This window comes from Silene latifolia, chromosome 10, assembly GCF_048544455.1.
Source record: "Silene latifolia isolate original U9 population chromosome 10, ASM4854445v1, whole genome shotgun sequence".
In the NCBI taxonomy this organism is placed as follows: Eukaryota; Viridiplantae; Streptophyta; class Magnoliopsida; order Caryophyllales; family Caryophyllaceae; genus Silene; species Silene latifolia.
Window position 1 is genome coordinate 9476274 of NC_133535.1, and position 22929 is coordinate 9499202.

Below are 22929 nucleotides of genomic sequence, written 5' to 3' on the forward strand. Positions count from 1 at the left end.
TCAATGCATTATATTTTTATCTTATGTAGTAGCACAGCGTCTTGCTTGTGCTGGTTATAAGCTTGTGAACTTTTACAACCCCCTTCCCGCTTGTCCTCCCACTTGCTCCTTGTGAGAGGTCATAAGCTTGTGACGGAATAGTACCGTCACAAATGAGAATTTGTAATGTAGTTATGTGTAATGCTTGATCCGAACGGATATGCTAGTTTTAAACACAAATTCTAATTTGAGACGAACACTATTCGTCTTAAGTTTAAAACGGGTCAAATACATACTAAATCACATGGTAAGTTGCCTAGGAAATGCCAAATTCTGTCTTTATTACCACCATGTGATAATATTTAACCCGACTTAAGTTTAAGACACATAGTGCTCATTTTAAGCTAACACTTACTCCGTTTTAAATTTTAAACATAATTTAGAAGTCACTTACCTACATTTATACAATTCCCACATGAATCTTAATGTGAGTTCACACATAAATTAAAATTCCCATTTTCAACACCATTTTAGTCCTGAACAATGGAATATTTAGTCCTGGACAATGTGTAGCATGCTGGCGTAGGACAACATAGAACATCAACACCAATTTAGTCCTGAACAATGGAACATTTTCACTACACAACGTACACACTACAATGCTATTGTACAACTGGAGGTATAATCCCATCTGTTCACTTGATGCTATATCTTGCCGTGTAGTCGGGGTAACGATGTTTGGTAACTATTTTGTGTAGAATTACTATAAGACATGAAAAAGAGTCAATTCTCTGCAGAATTATTGCTTGAGTGGGGCAATGACCTCTTCCATATTCTTCTCAAAGAAGAATCATTACATTGACGGTACAGCAGTACATACAGGGAAGTTATTACACCAGCAAGGCAGCAATGCAATGCAGAACTTTTCTAAAATGTTTACGACAGACAGGAAACGTACTCTGCAACTCATTATGCGATACTTTTCAAACATGTTTTTTGTGTGACAAAATACATTTCCGAGTGCTGTTATAACCACCCAATTTTAACCAAGAGGATATTAAGAGGGTAAAGTTGCTGACAAAAAGGACGAGTGTAAACGCAAGGCAAGATAGGAAAACGTGAAATTTGGGGCACATTTGGGATGATTGACCCCAGATAGTCTTCGCATCGTGAAATTTGGGGCACATGAGCTTAAGTCCAGCTCTAACAAGTACTGCTGGTAGTATGGAAAGTAAGAACAAAACAATGTCTCACATCCGTAAGCTGATAATTCCAATTATCGGTGCAGTAGGGCTTTACCTGTCATGTATCAAAAAGAAAAACACACCTTATTTATCAAGTTCAATGATAACGAGGAATAGAATAATGAAAGTGTCTTACAACATGTTACTCAAAGCAACGGCTGGCTTTTCTTCAGAGAATCTACTTGGGACGGGCTCTTTCGGATCCGTGTTTAAGGGGATTTTGGATGGTAAGACGTTCGCAGTGAAAGTTCTCAACTTGCAACACCGCAGTGCATCTAAGAGCTTCATGGCAGAGTGCAACACGTTGAGGAATGTCCGGCACCGGAATCTATTAGGAATCATAACAGTGTGCTCTAGTATTGACTTTCAGAGAAATGATTTTAGGGCACTAGTATACAAGTTCATGCCCAATAGAAGTCTAGACAGATGGTTGTATGGAGCACACGGAAACATTAGCCTTGCTCAAAGGCTGGATTTAGCAATTGATGTGGCCCATGCACTCGGCTATCTCCACCACGAGTGTGAAACTCCAGTAGTGCATTGCAACTTGAAACCAAGCAACATATTGCTCGATGATGACATGGTCGCTCATGTTGGGGATTTTGGATTAGCAAGGTTTCTTACCCGACCCAGACATGCAAATAAAAGTAGCACAACTGGAATCAGAGGCACTATAGGCTACACTGCACCAGGTAATAGTAGTGTGACTCGTATACATAATTAATCTGACAAACATCCTGAAATAATATTATCATCAAAATATTAGGACACAAAAACTCAGTAATCCTCTGATGATAAAATAGTTGCTCAATATTCTTTTACCTAAAATAGACCACTTCATACATAGAGAGTTAGTGAACTTATCTAGCTACATATATTCATAATACCGCTAGCCTTCTTTAAGACGGAGATATCCGTCTTAATAATAAAACGGGTCACATATCCAAGATAAATCTTTTTTTTTTTTTTCCAATATATTCTGCTTTTGTCTTATTCATCCCACATGAGCATATTTGACCCGTCTTAAATGAGAATTTGCCTTCATAGTAAATGAAAGTTATAAGGCCTGCCTATATATCTACTACCCATTTAAGCATCTCAGCCTTTGCATTGGGTTCACATGTCAGAGTACGGCCTCGGAAGTGAACCATCTACAATAGGCGATGTTTACAGTTTTGGCATATTGCTACTTGAGCTAATGACTGGAAAGAGTCCAACAGACGGCATGTTTAAGGAAGGCTACAACCTTCATACGCATGCAGAAGCAGCATTACCTGACCAAGTCATACAAATTGTAGATCCAGCACTTGAAAAAGATAATCACACTGTAGTAGCCGATGACACAAGGCCGACAAGGGCAATCCAAGATGAGCGCCAACGAAGAGCGGAGTGCATAACTTTAGTGATTAGCGTCGGAGTGTCCTGCTCCAACCATTTGCCACATCATCGAATGAAAATTACCGAGGCCACGAGAACACTTCACTCAGCAAGAAACTACCTTCTCAGTGCGAGAAAAAGGCGATATCTTCCTGCAAGAGGAAGTATGTCACTACACACATATTTTCACAGTTAGAAATTGATTATAACTTTAGAGTGAGGCTGCAATACATTAATTCTGCTTATGACATTAATGATTAAATAGTTAAATGTAAAAACAATTGAAGCTTCAAATTGATTTTCGGAAAAATAATTGAAGTCTCAAGATATAATTAAAACGACCACACATATAGCATTGCTGAATTTAAAAAAGAGTTTTACCGCCTTGAACAATCAGTTTAAATGCATAAAAGAGGGTTCCAAATGACAGTCATATTATGTTATAGTGTTATATTCTTCTCGGATATAGCGCAGATGGTAATGCATTATATTTTCAGGTGTCATTCCAGATGGTTTACGGGACTGTTCTGACTTTCAATACTTGTACATGGAGGGAAATTACTTCCACGGAAATATTCCTTCCGCTTTTGTGTTTTTTATTAACCTTCAAGAAATTGGCTTTTTCCAAAACAATTTATCTGGCACAATTCCATATTTCTTCTCTAAATTTCTTACATTATGATGTGTGTAGTCATTAATGTCATTCCTTGAGTGCTAGTTGCGGACTGGCAGTGTCACTGACATCGTCTCTTCCGCTAAGAGGCCAGTCTCTATTATGCAACAAAGAATTCCATATTGGCGGGCTATTCAATTAATACGCCACAAAGTTTATGCTCCATTGAAAACTTCTGATATGCCTGGAAACAACCAGATAAATAAAAAAAAGTTAGTCTTCCTTAATATGACCATATCTATAAGTGTAAAACGGGTCAAATAGTACTCCATATAGATCAAATGGTGTAAACAAGTCATGTTGGAAAGGTTAAATAGTACGCCCAGGGTTCAAATAGAATTATAAAGACTATACAAACACAGTTTGATGCAAAAAGCTTTCCAGTTCTGTTGAAAGATCTTTGATGGTTTTGAATAAAACGGAGTACTCATTAAGCGCACACTGCTCTTCTACTAAGTGGGAACAATCACAAGGACAGTGAACATAGTCACTGTTATTTTCTGAGATTAATCAGATCAAAGGTTTGAGATTGGCTGAACGAAAGCAAGGATATAATAAAGAAAGAAAAATTTAAAATAAACTAGCAATTAGAAAATAAAAAGTAAAATAACCAACCAACTAGTCAATTAAGAACGGCATAAATTCATAAACTAAAGAAACCGAAATTTGAGAGGTGGTGTAGTCAACAAAGTCTTCTGGTGTAGTCAACAAATTCATATACTAGTCAACAAAGACCGCTCTTACATTTGCCTATAGCTTGATTATACCAGAAAAAGTCTGGTAGAGACTAAAGAAACCGAAAAAAGTCTTCTGTAAAGACTAAAGAAACCGAAAAAGTCTTCTGTAAAGACTAAAGAAACCGAAATTTGAGAGGTGGTGTAGTTAGTAGTTACCCTTCGCTAGCAAAGAATAGAGACCAGCGAATAAATCATGATGATGTAAGTGCCTATATAAATCAAAAAGTGAACAAGATCAAGAGCATCCCACACAAAACAACTGCTGACAACTTAACAAAATGAAACCAATCCACCTGCAAACCCAAAATGAAAGTCCGCGTAATATTTCTCTACTTTATAGCAAACCAGCCTTTCTTCTAGTCTTCATTTTTGTTATGCAAAATATTACAGTATCATTGGCATTGCATAATATTGACTACCCAGGCAACAAGACCGACTACATCGCATTGTTGGCCATCAAGAGCCAACTATCGGTTCCTTCTAACCGCGTTTTAAGCTCATGGAATGAATCAATTCACCACTGTTCTTGGGAGGGGGTTTATTGCGGGCGTAAACACAACAGAGTGACTGTACTAGATTTGAGTTCTAGAGGTTTGGCAGGAACCATATCTCCTTTCATCGGAAACCTGAGCTTCCTCAAGAACATCAGCCTATACAATAATAGTCTATATGGAGAAATCCCCAGTCAATTAGGTCATCTAGTCAGACTTCATGAACTACGGCTATATAACAACACACTTGTAGGTGAAATTCCAGCCAACATATCTGGTTGTGTTAACCTCAGAGTGTTTAACTTAGCCAACAACAAGCTAGAGGGAAAACTCCCAACAGGATTCGGATTATTGTCAAAACTAACAGACTTTATTGTGGAAGCTAACCATCTCAAGGGGCCTCTTTTAAACATCATACAAAATCTTACTTCTTTAGTAAATATAGCTGTCCGTGACAACTTATTTACAGGAACTATCCCAAACAACATTGGTAGGATGCAAAATCTAACCATCCTTGCAGTTGGAGAAAATGAAGTCTCAGGCACGCTTCCCGCATCCCTTTTTAATATCTCCTCCCTTAAAATTCTTGATTTTGCTGTCAACCAACTACATGGAGAACTTCCACCACATGTTGGCGTCAATAATCCTCGTCTGATATGGTTCAACCTTGCCCAAAACAACTTCACAGGAATAATTCCAATCAAGATCCAAAACCTCACAGCTCTTGAACAGATTGGACTCGGTTATAATAATTTTATAGGAAATGTTCCTTCTTACCTAGGGAAATTTCATAAGCTAAATTGGTTATCTCTTGCGAAGAACCACCTACAGGGTGAAATTAATTTTATAGATACACTAGTTAACTGCAGCCAACTACGTGTCCTAGATTTGGGATCAAATCATTTTTCAGGAATATTACCCAAATCTGTTGCCAATCTCTCCACCTCTTTGGAATTGTTCAGTATTGAAGATACTCCGATAACTGGAAAAATTCCAGAAGGTATTACTAATCTCAACAATCTTGAGCAGTTAAAGATGGACAACTGCAAATTAACGGGCTCTATCCCTCAAGATTTCGGCAAGCTCCAAAAATTAGAACAACTTGTTTTGAGCTCCAACAGATTAGAAGGTAGAATTCCCAGTTCCTTAGGCAATATATCACACTTAAGTAGGCTTTATTTAGATGACAACGTGTTGAAAGGGAGTATACCACCACATTTGGGGAATTGCGAAAGCTTGTTGTACCTGAATTTATCCTACAATGAACTCAATGGAACCTTGGGCAATGAGCTATTTGAAGGGTCTGCTACATTTATTGAACTATATCTGTCTCATAATCATTTGGAAGGCTCCCTACCTTCGACAATGAGTAAACAAGGCAACTTAGAAATCTTAGAAATGTCTAACAATAAGCTTTCAGGTGTCATTCCCGATGGTTTACAGGTCTGTTCTGACCTTCAACACTTGTACATGGATGGAAATTCCTTCCATGGAGATATTCCTTCATCCTTTGCTTCTTTGTCTAGCCTCCAGGAAATTGACTTTTCTCGAAACAATTTATCTGGCCCGTTTCCATCCTTCTTTTCTAAATTTCCAGGATTATATCACCTTAACTTATCGTACAACGATTTTGTGGGAAGGGTTCCAACAAATTCAGTATTTGCAAATGCAAGTGCGGTCTTTGTTGCAGGCAATAGCAGACTTTGCGGAGGAATTAAACAGCTTCATTTACCCAAGTGCATTGAGAAGAAAAGCTCAGGAAAGAAGAAAAGAATAATGACTCGTGCCCTTAAATTGATAATCGCAGTTATTTGTGCACTAGTTGGGATTGTAGCCATAGCATCAGGGCTGTATCTGGCAAGTATCAAAAAGAAAAACACACCTCTTTCATCAGGTTCAATGATGGGGCCTATAACCATGAAAGTATCTTACGATATGTTGCTCAAAGCAACGGCTGGTTTTTCTTCAGAGAATCTACTTGGGATGGGATCTTTTGGATCCGTGTTTAAGGGGATTTTGGATGGAAATACGGTAGCGGTGAAAGTCCTCAACTTGCAACACTACGGCGCATCTAAGAGCTTCATGTCAGAGTGCAATGCGTTGAGGAATGTCCGTCACCGGAATCTGATAGGCATCATAACAGCTTGTTCTAGTATTGACTTTCAGAGAAACGATTTTAGAGCATTAGTATATGAGTACATGCCCAATGGAAGCCTAGATAGATGGTTACATGGAGTCGACAGAAACATGAGCCTTAATCAAAGGGTGGATGTAGCGATTGATGTAGCCCATGCAATCAGTTATCTCCACTATGAGTGTGAAACTCCAATAGTGCATTGTGACTTAAAACCAAGCAACATATTGCTCGATAATGACATGGTCGCTCATGTTGGGGATTTTGGATTAGCAAGGTTTCTTACTCAAGCCCGGCATCCGAATCAAAGTAGTACAATTGGAATCAAGGGCACTATCGGCTATGCTGCTCCAGGTAAGAAGAGTGTGATTCCTATTTATAATTAGTATGACAAAAACCATATAACTATATTATCATCAAAAGACTAAGGGGTTGTTTGGTTGATCAAGGAACTTAATTTTCCTAGGAAAATACAATTCATGGGAATTAAGTTCCCTCATCCAATTCGGGTGAATTTCGGAAAAGTGTTTGGTTGCTCATGTAGGAATTAAATTCCACAGGAACTTCCAATGACCAAGGGGGGAGTAGGTAAGCAACTTCCTACATCATGTAGGCATTGGAAGTTCCTGGGAAGTTCTAATTCCTACATTTTCCAAAATTTATGGCAACCAAACAACCCATGTTTTTCAAAATCATGGGATTTTCCAATGCCTATATTTTCTAAGTGGCAACCAAACGACCCCTAAGATGCACAAACTCAGTAATCTGCTGCTGGACTTGTTATCTATTGACTACCCATTTATGCGTCTAAGCCTTTGCATGTGGTTAAAATGTCAGAGTACGGGCTTGGAAGTGAGCCATCTACAGAAGGTGATGTTTACAGCTATGGGATATTGCTACTAGAGCTAATGACAGGAAAGAGTCCAACAGACAACATGTTCAAGGAAGGCTACAGTCTTCATCTGCATGTAAAAGCAGCGTTACCTGACCGAGTCTTACAGATTGTAGACCCATCACTTGAAGAAGATAATCTCACTGAAGACGTAGATGACACAAGGGCAATCCAAGATGAGCTTCAACGAAGAGTGGACTGCATTACTGCTGTGATCAGTGTCGGTGTGTCGTGCTCAAATCATTTGCCACAAGAACGATTAAAAATAGTCGATGCTAGAAGCAGGCTTCAATCAGCAAGAGACAATCTTCTCAGTGCTAGAAACAGGCACAATTTTCCTGCAAGAGGTATATCATTAGACATACCATAAGTTTATCAATAATGAAGTATTTAAACAGTTTAAACTTGATATGAAGTTCTGCTAAAGATACATTCTCTCTAATTGAACTGAACCACTAATGATTGCAGGAGCTCAGGTTGATTTGGGCCAAAACAATTGAAGTCTCAAGATATCAAAGCTGAATGTAAAAAGCTTTCAAGTTTTGCAGTAAGGTTTAGACTTTTCTTATAACATTTTATTTACTGTACTACTCATACTATAAAATGTAATATTGCTTATAAATTATCCCCTCCAGCACACTGAAGTGTAGTGTTTTAGAAGAACATAACGTAGCTTCTATATCGAATGTACAATTAATGCAGCAGAAAAAGCACCAAAATCAACCCCTGGTAACAATACCTTTCTGAGCGTCAACTAATGCAGTTTCATAATACTAAGTAGATCAACAAAATATTGTCTCTTCTAATGCCTACAAACGGACTATCAGCAACACGACATTCAAAGAACGATTAAATGTAACATCTGACAAACACCGATACTGTATCCTACTCCAGGATTTTTTTTATAACTATTCTTCCCATATCTTCATCACTAACTCGAGAGATATCTAAAAGGTCAAAATTCTTTCCCTTTCTATGAGAATACACTTTTCAATTTGATTAGATTTTATGCTGACAGTTCACTAAATCTGCTTGTCTAATTATTTCTTGTTTAAATTTAAGACCGCTACCGTATCACTTTAGAATTAACTTAAAAGATCTTTGACGGTTTTGAATTGTACTCATTAACGTTAGCCCACGTGGCGGTTTTATTAAGTGGGATCAATCACGAGGACGGGAACATAGTCTCTGTTATGTTCCTAGACTAACCAGATTAAAGGTTTGGTTGATTGGACGAAAGCAACGACACTAATTAAGAAAGTAAAATGCAATTAAGAATGGCGAAAATCAGTTGAAAAAAATTGTTAGGGGCAATTCGGGGATTTCAAAAATAAGTTTGACTACTGTGGGTATTTATAGTATTGGATGTTACTCCGTATTAGAAGAGTCATGACTCATGAGTAAAACAAATTATATTAATAGTGTATTTGACAAAGCTGAACAAATTTTGATAAATAGACTCAATAATGTAGGCTGACAAAAAGTCAAGCCTACATTATTTGAAAGTTCAGTCCTACCAATGAGATGGATAACACACTAAATTATTTCCTAATAAAGTAGTTATTCAACACTATAAGAAAAGTACAACAAACAAATACTACCGAGTTATCAGCGTTTTTAAGCTTACTGCACCGCCCTCAGTTGTAGCGAAACAAGAGGATCAGGACGTGAGGACCGATGTCGAGATAAATTCTTAGACCGCAATTTGATATCATGGTAGCAATCAGTAACCAAAAACTTCGTGTAAGAGAAATAATTACCCTGGTAAGTGTTGTAGTTACCCTTGGCTAACTAAGAGACACAGACCAGCTAACAAGTCAAAGAGGGATCAAGATCAAGAGCATCCCACACAAAACAACTGCTGAAAACTACGCACAATGAAACCAATCAACCTCCAAACCCAAAATGAAAGTCCAAGTATTATTTCTCTACTTTGTTGCAAACCAGCCTTTCTTGTCATCTTTGTTTTTGTTATGCAAAATATTACACTAACTTTATCATTGCGTAGCATTGACTACCCAGGCAACGAGACCGACCACACTGCGTTGCTGGCCATCAAGAGCAAACTACTGGATCCTTCCAACCAGGTTTTAAGGTCATGGAACAATTCTACTCACCACTGTTCTTGGGATGGGGTTACTTGTGGGCATAAACATAAAAGAGTGACTGTACTAAATTTGAGTACTAGAGGTTTGGCAGGAACCATATCTCCTTTTATAGGAAACCTAAGCTTCCTTAAGATCATTAGCCTCTCCAATAATAGTCTATATGGAGAAATCCCCAGTCAATTAGGTCATCTAATCAAGCTTAATGAACTACGGCTATATAACAACACACTTGTAGGTGAAATTCCGGGCAACATATCTCGTTGTCTTAACCACAGAGTGTTTTCCTTAGGCAACAACAAGCTAGAGGGAAACCTCCCAACAGGACTAGGAGCACTGTCAAAGCTCACATACTTTGCTGTGCAAGTTAATCATCTTACGGGCCCTCTTTTTGACATCATACAAAATCTTACTTCTCTAGTAACAATAGGTGCTGAATACAACTCATTTACAGGAACTATCCCAAGGAGCATTGGTAGGATGCAAAATCTTACCTTCCTTTTAGTTGGAAAAAATCAACTCTCAGGCACACTCCCCACATCACTTTTTAATCTCTCCTCCCTTCAAGCTCTTGATTTTATTGGCAACCAACTACATGGAGAACTTCCAGCAGACGTTGGCGTCAATATTCCTTTTCTGAAATGGTTCAACCTGAACGGAAACAACTTCACAGGATTAGTACCAATCACGATCCAAAACCTCACAGCTCTTGAAACTATAAATTTCGGTGATAACAATTTTGTAGGAAATGTTCCTTTTTATTTTGGGAATTTTCCTAAGCTAAATTTTTTATCTCTTGGAGCGAACTTCCTAAAGGGTGACATTAATTTTATAGATACACTGGTTAACTGCAGCCAATTACATGTCCTAGATTTGGGATCGAATCACTTTTCAGGAATATTACCCAAATCTGTTGCCAATCTCTCCACCTCTTTGGAATGGCTCATTATATCAAATATTTTGATAAGTGGACAAATTCCTGAAGGTATTACCAATCTCAACAATCTTGAGATATTTTCTATGGAGAACTGCGAATTAACAAGATCTCTTCCTCAAGATTTTGGTAAGATCTACAAATTGGAACTACTTTATCTGGACTCCAACAATTTAAAAGGTAAAATTCCCAATTCCATGGCCAATTTATCACACTTGAGTTTGCTTTATTTATATGACAACATATTGGAAGGGAGTATACCTCCAAACCTCGGGAATTGCCAAAGCTTGTTGTACCTGAATTTATCATACAATGAACTCAATGGAACCTTGGGAGATGAGCTATTTGAAGGATCTGCTTTGTTTGTTGAAGTAGTTTTGTCTCATAATCATTTGGAAGGTTCCCTATCTTCTACGTTAAGTAACCAAGGCAACCTAGTAATCTTAGACGTGTCTAACAATAAGTTTTCAGGAGTCATTCCCGATGGTTTACAAGTCTGTTCGGACCTTCAACTCTTGTACATGAACGGAAATTCCTTCCATGGAAATATTCCTTTATCCTTCAAATCCTTGGCCAGCCTCCAAGAAATTGACTTTTCTCAAAATAATTTATCCGGCCCCGTTCCAGCCTTCTTCTCTAAATTTCAGTCATTATATTACCTTAACTTATCTTGCAACAATTTTGAAGGAAGGGTTCCAACAAATTCAGCATTTGCAAATGCAAGTGCAGTCTTTGTTGCTGGCAATAACAGGCTTTGTGGAGGAATTAAACAGCTTCATTTACCTAAGTGCATTGAGAAGAAAAGCTCGGGAAAGAAGAAAAGAATAATGTCTCATGCCCTTAAATTGTTAATCCCAATTATTTGTGCACTTGTTGGGGTGGTGGCCATAGCCTCAGGGTTGTATGTGGCATATAACAAGAAGAAAAATACCCCTCATTTATCAGGTTCAGTAAATCGAAATGTAACCATGAAAGTGTCTTACGACATGTTACTCAAAGCAACGGCTGGTTTTTCTTCTGAGAATCTACTTGGGATGGGATCTTTTGGGTCTGTGTTTAAAGGGATTTTGGATGGAAACACTGTTGCAGTGAAAGTTCTCAACTTGCAACACCGTTTTGCATCTAAGAGTTTCATGGCAGAGTGCAACACGTTACGGAATGTCCGTCACCGGAATCTGATAGGCATCATAACTGCTTGTTCTAGTGTTGACTTTCAGAGAAATGATTTTAGAGCACTAGTATACGAGCACATGCCAAATGGAAGCCTAGACAAATGGTTACATGGAGACGACAGAAACATGAGCCTTGCTCAAAGAGTGGATGTAGCAATTGATGCAGCCCATGCAATCTGCTATCTCCACCATGAGTGTGAAACTCCTATTGTGCATTGCGACTTGAAACCAAGTAACATATTGCTTGATAGTGACATGGTCGCTCATGTTGGAGATTTTGGATTAGCAAGGTTTCTTACTCAACCTCGACATCCAAATCAAAGTAGTACAATTGGAATTAAGGGGACTATTGGCTATGCTGCTCCAGGTAATAAAACAAACACCATGAAGTACTATTGCCAATATATCTACTACTCGCTAAATATGTAAATTGTAAAGTCTATGAGATCTTATACATATAGTAAATAAGTGTTTTAAGGCTTTGTCTATTTATTAACTACTCACCATATTTGTGGCTAAGCATTGTCATGGGGTTCACATATCAGAGTATGGGCTCGGAAGTGAGCCATCTACAGAAGGTGATGTCTACAGCTACGGCATATTGCTACTAGAGCTAATGACAGGAAAAAGTCCAACAGACAACATGTTCAATGAAGGCTACAACCTTCATAAGCATGCGAAAGCAGCATTACCTGACCAAGTCTTACAAATTGTGGACCCATCACTTGAAGAGGATAATATCAGTGAAGAAGCCGATGACACAAGGGGAATCAAAGACGAGCTTCTACGAAGAGTGGAATGCATTAGTTCTGTGATCAGTGTCGGAGTATCGTGCTCAAATCATTCTCCAAAAGAACGAATGAAAATAGTCGATGCTAGAAGCAGGCTTGAATCAGCAAGAGACGGCCTTCTGGATGCTAGAAACAGGCGTAATCAGGTACTGTATATCATTAGACATATATATCATGATTTTACTAGTACTGAATTACGCTGAAAGTTTAAATTTGATTAGAAGTTCTGCTAACATGACATTTTTTTATTTTGTAGCGCTGATGGTTAGAGGGGCCTGACCGCCTAAGGTTGATTTTAATCAGGAAACAAGCATCCGCCAAATGAAGACTCGAGATAGAATTATTAAGACTGTGAATCGACCATAGTTGAATGTAAATGCTTTTAAGTTTAAATTTCCATAGAAGTTCTGCTAACATGACATTATACTGACTCCGCTCTGTTCGATTGTTTAGCTTCGAAGACTCAGAGTATGGGCTCGGAAGTGAGGCATCTACAGAGGGTGATGTTTACAGCTATGGCATAATGCTACTTGAGCTAATGGCAGGAAAGAGTCCGACAGACAGCATGTTCAAGGAAGGCTACAGCCTTCATATGCATGCAGAAGCAGCATTACCTGACCAAGTCTTGCAAATTGTGGATCCATCGCTTGAAGAAGATAACCTCACCGAAGAAGCCGAAGACCCAAGGGTAATCCAAGTTGAGCTTCAAAGAAGAGTGGAATGCCTTACTACTGTGATCAGTGTAGGAGTGTCGTGCTCAAATCATTTGCCACAACAGCGAATGAAAATAGTTGACGCGAGAAGCATGCTTCAATCAGCAAGAGACAACCTTCTTGGTGCTAGAAACAGGCGTAATCTTCCTGCAAGAGGTATATCATTAGACATATCATGAGTTTACTGTTAACGAACTATTCTTGAAGTTCCAATTTGATTAGAAGTTATGCTAACATAACATTATTTCATCTTGCAGCGCTGATGGTTACCGGGGCCTGACAGACAAAGATTGATTTTAATCAGGAAAAACGGCGTTCGTCAAATGAAGTCTCAGGCCCCTATCGCTGATTGTTAAAGGGGCTGACCGACTACGAATCTACCATAGTTGAATGTAAAATGCTACATTAATTTTCAGTCAGTTTGCTGTATACAAGACTAATAAATTGTTAAGTACTGTATTACTTATAATCATGTACTGTTATTGTGTATTGTTCTTTCTCAAAGCTAACAGGTTTCTTGTCTTATGCTGAACATCCACATAGTTGCAATTAATTCAACACTGACCTTCACAAAATAATACTCCCTCCGTTTCGTTCAGTTATTTAGCTCTCACAAAGATAATAATTAGAAAATGTAAACAAATAAGGAAGTACTACGAGTGCTGTGAGAAGCTATAACCTTATTTTAACTGGTTTCTTGTATTGAGAATAATAACATCGACACTTTTACTGCTAATTATTCAGATTATATGCATTATAGGAGTAACATTTACCAAATGTAAACCCCATGAACTTTAAAAAAAATTGCAGAATTTTTAGTCTTCAAATAAATAAAAATTATAAAATAGGAAACCATATCAAATAAAAAAAAAAAAAATTGGAGAATTTTGGCTGGAAACATATCTCCTTTCATAGGAAACATGAGTTTAATTGTGCTAACCTCAAAGTTACATCGTTTTCTTTAGACAAATCAAAGTGAAATCGTTAAACCACAAAAGACTCGAGGAATACCTCCCAAAGGGATTAAGGATTGTCAAATTAACATGACCTATTTGTGAAGCATAACAATCTTAGGGGTCCTTCTGTTAATAGATCATGATTACTATCAAAACACTGTTGCAGAAACTCCGTAAGCTTCCAGAAACAATCTTCCTATCCTACAAGAGGTAGAAAGGAGAAACGATTAACCCTTTATAGCTTGAACTCAAAGCTTTACTAAGTATTAACCACTATAATTCTGAATCCTACAAAATCATTGCAGGATCATTTCAAAGGGTTCAAACACAGCTTGGTCCGGATCAGAAAAATGGACGGGGTCATGCCCTTTGTTGTCCGGACCAAATAAATTTAGATCGAATTCACTCATCGGATAAATCAAAGCTTATTCTTGTTAAAAATAGAAATTCATCTGCCTTGCCTGCATACAGCTACCGAAAATTCATCTTCCACTTCTAATTTCGAGGCTTATAAACTTTTAGAAATATCAGTATAATTAATTGCACAATTTCCTCAATCACTATACCCTCGCCGCCAACCCGTTTGTCCATGAACAATTCTGTATATGCTACGCTTTACTAATTAGGGGTTTACGAATATCAACTATATAAAATTAAATGCAAATGCGTGTAATGAGATTACCCTAACTTCTGCAAATTTAAAGCTTAATTCGTGGAATCATATAATTGATAACACTAAGCAAACATGAACTGCGGGAACCAGCAAATGAAATAATTCTTCAATAGCGAAAAGAAAGTTGAAAAAATGAAGGAATTTATACCTAATCATCGCGGAGATTCCAGTCTTCTTGATTCCAGAATTAATCCAATTTTGAATTGAAGAATTAATTCAATTTTAAATTTGAATTGAAAAGGTTAGGGTTTTGAATTTTTGATTATAATTTCGGTTTTTCTATTTGATTGACTGTTAGTTCACAAAAATCTCCCTTTGCCCTTCGCGCCAATTAAGAATTGTACCCGTACGGCTGGTAGAGTTGATAAACATATGACCCGACCCGACTCAATATGGTTAACCCGAGATCCGTAAGTTGCCTAAAAAGACCTAATTCGAATATGAAACGAAACCCAAGGTGACCCTTACCTAACCCAAACCGCCCTGAGCCACTTTGACGGTAATTGTGGTTTTAGTTATAATATTACTCACCTATTGTAAGTGGGTACTTCGACGGTAATTGATCCGATTTAAAGTGATCTAAAATAATCCATAATTACTAATATTAAGTCGTATTAGTATTATGTATATCAAATAAAGAATTCACTGGTTTCGTCGCTCCATAACAAATGAGTGACTGTAAAATAACTTTCGTTTTCAAATTAGTATTTGTGCTAAATAATACTCCCTTTCATTCATCATTTTCTTCTCTATTTCCTTAAACGGATTATTCAGGTTTTCTTACATATTTTTTTTGAGTTGATTTGTGTGGCCCAAATTCAATAGTATGTAGGGTAACGTGTTTTGTGTGCTCCAAATTTAATTTCTTATTTCTTGTGCAAAAATGAGAGAGAGAAAATGGTGAATAAGAAACTGTTGAACATAAATTAACCTGATTCAAAATGACACATATCCCAAAATGACCGATCTGAAGTGACCAAACCTAAAATTGAAAATGACCCGACTTGACTCAAGATGTATGACAAACCCAAAATAACCCAACTCAAACTCAACCCGATTGACCATTTGTCACCTCTACGCACCTATGTTATTATAGGTTTATACCCATAACGAGCGCTATTTGATCTTGCACAAATTCTCATTTGTGACAGTCATATCCGTCGTAAGCTTGCGACGAGTCAAATATTACTCATGTAGGGTAGATAAGACAAAAACAGAATGCCTAGGGAGTAACAATCTGTTTTGTCTTATCTACCCACATGGGTATTACATGATTCGTCGCAAATTTATGACGGATATGTCCGTCACAAGAGAGACTTGTTGTTGATCTTGAACTCATTATTATTGTTTATTTGTTTAGTTTGAAATGAATACGAAACTCTTCTAAGACACTAAAGTTCCGATTATTTGTTTGTCCTTTTATTTTTTTTAGGAGTATTTTAATTAAGGTAAATAATTATCTAGAAACCATTCGGATTTTTGGTCGTTATGTCACTCAATAATGAATAGACTAATCAACATTGTTGAAATTAAAATGAGAGATCAATAGTCCGAAAGACATAATACAAAAGTTTAAAGTGTTGAATTAAGAAATGTGAAATTCACTACCAATCTCCTTAGTTACAATTACAATCCTTAATTAGATCCAAACGATATGATAGACCAGTACTAATAATTAAAGCAACCCAAACGTCTAAACAATCACTCCCAAGTCGCAGCAATTAAAAGCGATGCATCATACATTCACCCTCTGATATGTGTTAAATCATGCAAACGGGCATACTTGCTTTTTCCAGGAGGTTGTCCGCCGATCCTAAACACATCAATTGAGTAGAACCGTAGAAGTCACTCAGTAAAACAATGAAAGCAGCACAAAACTCTTGTTCTACTGCTAGATGTAGAATTATTACAAAAGGACATGAAGAGTCTAAGTCTAGTCATGAATATTTCTTTTTCTCAAAGAAATGTCATTACATTATTGACCCTACAGGGAAGAGTCAAGTCAAGTCAAGTCAAGTCTAACGATAGGAGAAGGACATAGATGGGGCACATTTGGGATGTAAACATGCATTGACCTCAAGTCATAGATGAGGCACATTTGGGATGTAAATATGCATTGACCTCAAGTCAACCTCCAACAAACACAGCTCATAGTCAAGAGAGTCAAGCTGCCTGCTTCCTATAAAGGCAAAATAAGCTTGTCTTTACTTGCAATAATTTCTGTCGTATGATCAAGTGGAGGGACCAAGCAAATCAATGAATAAATGCAAATTGAAAACATAGTCGAGTAGCTTACTCTGTATTGTTTACAATAATGTAAGTTATTCCACCTTCTGTCAAAAAAAAAAAAGTCATGATATAATTCACTATTCTGATGATTAAATGCAAATTGAAAACATAAAGATCATCCCGTCCCACACATAAATATATCATATATGTATACTACTACAACATATACAATAAAAACTCACACGTAGGCTTTTGCAAGGAGCGTAAAATGGGTCAAATAGTACCCCATGTAGGCCATGATTTCAGTGGATAAATAAAAAACAGCCTTAAGACGATCATATCCGTAAGTGTAAAATGGGTCAAATAGTACCCCATATAGGTCAAATGGTGTACACAAGTCATATTGGAAGGGTTAAATAGTACTACGCCCAATTTGATTGGGTTAAGATAGAATTATAAAGACTACAAATCTCCCACAGTTTGATGCAAAAAGGTTTCAAGTTCTGTTAAAAGATCTTTGATGGTTTTGAATAAAACGGAGTAATTAAACGGACGTTGCACTTTTACCAAGTGGGATGGCTGAGCGAAAGCAAGGATATAATACAAACAGAAAAATTTAAACACACAATGAAAGTCAAGTTGACGGCTTCCTATATAAATGAAAGATTATCAAGAGCATGTCACACCACAACAACTGCTGAAAACTACACACAATGAAACCAATCCTTTCTTCTACTCTTTGTAACAAACCAGCCTTACTTCTCATCTTCATTTTTGTTATACAAAATATTACAGTAATATTATCATTTCGTAGCATTGACTACCCAGGCAACAAGACCGACTACATTGCATTGTTGTCCATCAAGAGCCAACTATTGGCTCCTTCCAACCGCGTTTTAAGCTCGTGGAATGAATCAATTCACCACTGTTCTTGGGAGGGGGTTACTTGTGGGAGTAAACATAACAGAGTGACTATATTAGATTTGAGGTCTAGAGGTTTGGCAGGAACCATATCTCCGTTTATAGGAAACTTGAGCTTCCTTCAAATTATTAGCCTTTACGATAATAGTCTGTCAGGCGAAATCCCCACACAGATAAGTCGTCTAATCAGGCTTAATGAACTATGGTTACATTACAACACACTCGTAGGTGAACTTCCACCTAACATATCTAATTGTGTAAACCTCAAGATTATTTCCTTAGCGCACAATAAGCTTAAGGGAACACTTCCAGCAGGATTAAGGGCAATGTCACAGCTAGAATATTTTAGTGTTCACTATAACCATCTTAGCGGCCAACTTTTTGACACCATACAAAATCTTACTTCTTTAGAAACAATATCTGCAGCATACAACTCATTTACAGGATCTATCCCCAACAACATTGGTAGGATGCAAAACCTAACTTACCTTTCGGTTGGAGGAAATGAGCTCTCAGGTACACTTCCCACGTCCCTTTTCAATATCTCCTCCATTCAATTACTTGAATTTATGGACAACAAACTACATGGAGAACTTCCAGCAAGTATTGGCTTCACTATTCCTCGTTTGAAATGGTTCAACGCCGTGAATAACAACTTTTCAGGATCAATTCCAATCACATTACTAAACCTCACAACACTTAAATATTTAGCACTTGGCGGTAATAGTTTTACAGGAAGGGTTCCATATGATTTTGGAAAGTTTGATAGCCTAACCTTTTTATCTCTTGAGTCGAACTACCTAGAGGGTGATATCAACTTTATAGCTACATTAGTTAACTGCAGCCAATTAAGGTATCTACAATTGGGAGAAAATCAATTTTCAGGAATATTACCCAAATCTATTGCCAATCTCTCCACATCTTTGAATTGGCTCAACATACAGAAAAATCCGATAAGTGGGAAATTTCCAAAAGGTATTACCAATCTCAAAAATCTTGCTGCCTTAATTCTGGATAACTGCAAATTAACGGGATCACTCCCTCAGGATTTCGGGAAGCTTCACAAATTGGAAGTGCTTTATTTGAACGGCAACAGATTAGAGGGCAGGATTCCTAGTTCCTTGGGCAAATTATCATACTTGACTAAACTTCACTTAGGAGATAACATACTGGATGGGGGTATACCCCCACATATCGGGAATTGTCAAAGCTTATTGTTCCTGAATTTATCAAAAAATAAGCTCAATGGAACCTTGGGGAATGATCTATTCCAAGGATCTGCTTCATTTCTTGAATTAGATTTGTCTCAAAACCATTTGGAAGGCTCCCTACCATTGAAAATGAGTAAACAAAGTAACCTAGAAATCTTATTACTATCTAACAATAACTTTTCAGGTGTCATTCCAGATGGTCTTGGAGAATGTTCTGACCTCCAATTCCTTGCCATGGATGGAAATTCCTTCCATGGAAACATTCCTTCATCCCTGGCTTCTTTGGCTAGCCTCCAAGCAATTGATTTTTCTCGAAACAATCTATCTGGCCTAATTCCATCCTTCTTCTCTAAATTTCACCAATTATACTACCTTAACTTATCTTACAACAATTTTGTGGGAAAAGTTCCAACGAATTCAGTATTTGCAAATGCAAGTGCGGTCTTTGTTGCTGGCAATAGAAGGCTTTGTGGAGGAACTAAACAGCTTCATTTACCTAAGTGTATTGAGGATAAAATCTTCGTAAGGAAGAAAAGAAAGTCTCATGCCCATAAATTAATAATCCCAGTAATTTGTGCACTAGTTATTTGTGCACTAGTTGGGATGATGGCCATAGCATCAGGGCTGTATCTGGCATGTATCAAAAAGAAAAAGACACCTCTTTTATCAGAATCAATGATCGGGAATGTGACCATGAAAGTGTCGTACGACATGTTACTCAAGGCAACAGCTGGTTTTTCTTCGGTGAATCTACTTGGAATGGGATCTTTTGGATCCGTGTTTAAGGGGATCTTGGATGGAAAAACGGTTGCCGTGAAAGTTCTCAACATGCAACACCGTAGTGCATCTAAGAGTTTCATGGCAGAGTGCAACACGTTAAAGAATGTCCGGCACAGGAATCTGGTGGGAATCATAACATGTTGTTCCAGTATTGACTTTCAGAGAAATGATTTTAGAGCACTAGTATACGAGTTCATGCCCAATGGAAGTCTAGACAAATGGTTAAAAGGAGTTGAAGGAAACATGAGCCTTGCTCAAAAGGTGGATGTAGCAATAGATGTTGCCCAGGCACTTAGTTATCTCCACCATGAGTGTGAAATTCCAATAGTGCATTGCGACTTGAAACCAAGCAACATATTGCTTGACAATGACATGGTTGCTCATGTTGGGGATTTTGGATTAGCAAGGTTTCTTACTCAACCCCGGCATCCAAATCAAAGTAGTACAATTGGAATTAACGGCACAATAGGCTATGCTGCTCCAGGTAATAAAATCCCGATTCCTACTTTATTAAGTTTTAAATGATTACTGTAATATCTTTCTTATACATGGAACGGTTCGTAAGGTTGTCTAGCTAATATATATTCATAGTAAATGAATGTTCTAAGGCTTGCCTTTCTATCTATCTACTCCCTATCTATGTGCCTAAGCCTTGTCATTGGGTTCACATGTCAGAGTATGGGCTCGGAAGTGAGTCAACAAAAGAGGGCGATGTTTACAGCTATGGCATACTCCTACTTGAGCTAATGACAGGAAAAAGTCCAACAGACAGCATGTTCAAGGAAGGCTACAGCCTTCATCTCCATGCAAGAGGAGCATTACCTGACCAAGTCCTACAAATTGTAGACCCATCACTCGAAGAAGATAATCTCATTGAAGAGGCTGATGACAGAAGGGCAATCCAAGATGAGCTTCAACGAAGACTGGAATGCATTACTACTGTGATCAGTGTCGGGGTGTCGTGTTCCAATCATTTGCCACAAGAGCGAATGAAAATAGTCGATGCCAGAAGCAGGCTTCAATCAGCAAAAGACAACCTTGTGAATGCTAGAAACAGGCGTAATCTTCCTGCAAGAGGTATATCATCAGACATACCATATCCATAGGTTTACACCTTACTAGTCACAAATTATGCTGAAAGTTTAAATTTAATTAGAAGTCCTGCTAACATAACATTATTTTCTACTTGCCGCGCTGATGGTTGCAGGGGCCTGACCGACTGAGGTTGATTTCAATAATCCACAAATGAAGGCTCAAGATAGAATTATTAAGACTACGAATCTACCAGAGTTGAATGTAAAATGCTTTCAAGTTCTTTGTTACTTCGCTGTAAACTTGACAAATAAATTGTTATGTAATCTATAACGGAGTACTTATTATGTAAAAAAATTGCAGAATTTTTAGTCTTCAAATAAAATCAATATATAAAAAAAAAAGGAAAAAACGCACCTTCAATAATCTGCAATTTCAAACTTAAACATTGGGTTAGTTTACATATGGAGACACATGATTCCAATTCTGAGGTTAAGCTTCCTTCCATGGTGTTCTTCTTCTTTCTTTGTTTGTGATCGAGCTTGGGTATTTGGTTCGAAAAATCAACATTTATGATGGGCTTTTCTATACCTGGCAAACCAAGTTAAGAGCACTACATAATAGAATTAAAACTGATCTGATGGGCTTTGTTTGTGATTGGGCATCCTCTCTATTATGGGTAGGGCTGAGCAAAAAATCCGATTATCTAAACTGATCTGATATCCGATCCGAATCCGATTCGAATTTTTGGATATCCGATCCGAAAGTTAAGTTTGGTTTGGATATCTGATCCGAAATCTTTGGTTTTGGTTTGGATATGGATATTAGAATTAAAATATTTGGATATCCGATCTAATCCGAAACTATAGTTTTCTAATATAATTTCGAGAAAATAAAATTTTATTTGATACAACAACTTAATTAATGTTTAAAATATTAGAGAAATATCTAGGTTAAGCTTCCTTCCATCATTCCATGGTGGTCTTCTTCTTTCTTTGTTTGTGATCGAAGTTGGGGGTATGTTCGATATTGGTTCGAAAAATGAACATTTACGATGGGCTTTTCTACACCGGGCAAACCAAGTTAAGAGCACCCTAGAGGATTGGGCATCTTCTTTATTGGGTGCTCTTAACCACCTCTCTCTCTTTTAAGAGAAACTATATTGATTTCCTCTTACATAGAGGACGGTCAGTATTTCCTCTACTTTTAGAGGAAAATAGACATCAGCCCTTGTGACCATAAATTAATACTCCCTCCAATCCAATCCAAACTACCCATTTTTTTTTTTGGAGGTCAAACTTTGAAAAATTTGACCGTTAATCCACAGGAAAATATTACACTTTGGACGGTAAAATTTACATATTTAGTTGTATTATGAAAATATCTTTCATAAATTATATTTTTTGCAAAAAAAAATTATATACAAAGGAAGAAAAACGCGGTCAAAGTATCGCCTCGAAGACCACCAAAAAGCAAGTGGGTAGTTTGGATTGGATTGGAGGGAGTATTTAATTGTCATGTTCATTATTAAATTAGTTTTGTTGATTTGTACTCCTATATTATTAAACAAATATAAAATGACATATAATACGGAGTATAAAATATAAAATATACTCCCTCTCAGTCACTATATTGTTCCCATTTGATATGACACAATACTTAAGGAAAAGTATTAAAATAGGAGTAAAAGAGTTGTGTGGGGTTGGTGATAGGAGAGAGGGATGAATTATTGGTAATTAAATAAAGAATTGTGGGGCCAAAACATAAAGAAAAGTAATAAAATAGGAGTAAAAGAGTTGTGTGGGGTTTGGTGATAAGAGAGAAAAATGAATAAAATAAGAGTAAAAGTTTCTAAAAATAGAAAGGGGAACATTAGTTGAATAAT

At 37.3% G+C, this 22929-nt stretch overlaps 3 protein-coding genes and 1 long non-coding RNA gene across 5 annotated transcripts; 3 read left to right on the forward strand and 1 right to left on the reverse strand.

Annotated features, from left to right (window-relative positions):
- Positions 1-422: 422 nt before the first annotated feature.
- Positions 423-21634, reverse strand: LOC141605031 (uncharacterized). The gene is made up of 10 exons (XR_012526264.1): positions 21462-21634; positions 20835-21080; positions 13144-13389; positions 12431-12655; positions 10127-10283; positions 7620-7865; positions 3276-3457; positions 2498-2752; positions 1360-1960; positions 423-1278 (listed from the first exon to the last, which is right to left on the reverse strand). It is a non-coding gene; the product is annotated as an uncharacterized LOC141605031 (long non-coding RNA).
- Positions 4197-8263, forward strand: LOC141605013 (uncharacterized). Its single transcript, XM_074423640.1, has 3 exons — positions 4197-6989; positions 7473-7874; positions 7996-8263. Exons 1-3 carry the CDS (start codon positions 4289-4291, stop codon positions 8025-8027), a joined length of 3135 nt encoding a protein of 1044 aa, XP_074279741.1. The 5' UTR covers positions 4197-4288; the 3' UTR covers positions 8028-8263.
- LOC141605018 (uncharacterized) lies at positions 9086-13765 on the forward strand. 2 transcript variants are annotated; one of them, XM_074423649.1, is made up of 6 exons: positions 9087-9444; positions 9536-12105; positions 12284-12675; positions 12786-12901; positions 12983-13398; positions 13500-13765. In XM_074423649.1, the coding sequence occupies exons 2-4, from the start codon at positions 10113-10115 to the stop codon at positions 12789-12791; spliced, it is 2391 nt and encodes a 796-aa protein (XP_074279750.1). In that variant the 5' UTR covers positions 9087-9444; positions 9536-10112; the 3' UTR covers positions 12792-12901; positions 12983-13398; positions 13500-13765. The 2 variants fall into 2 exon arrangements, with proteins under 2 accessions (XP_074279749.1, XP_074279750.1); XM_074423648.1 differs by having other exon boundaries at positions 9086-12105.
- Positions 17787-21384, forward strand: LOC141605022 (uncharacterized). Its single transcript, XM_074423652.1, has 3 exons — positions 17787-20496; positions 20688-21089; positions 21220-21384. The coding sequence occupies exons 1-3, from the start codon at positions 17814-17816 to the stop codon at positions 21225-21227; spliced, it is 3093 nt and encodes a 1030-aa protein (XP_074279753.1). The 5' UTR covers positions 17787-17813; the 3' UTR covers positions 21228-21384.
- Positions 21635-22929: the final 1295 nt, after the last annotated feature.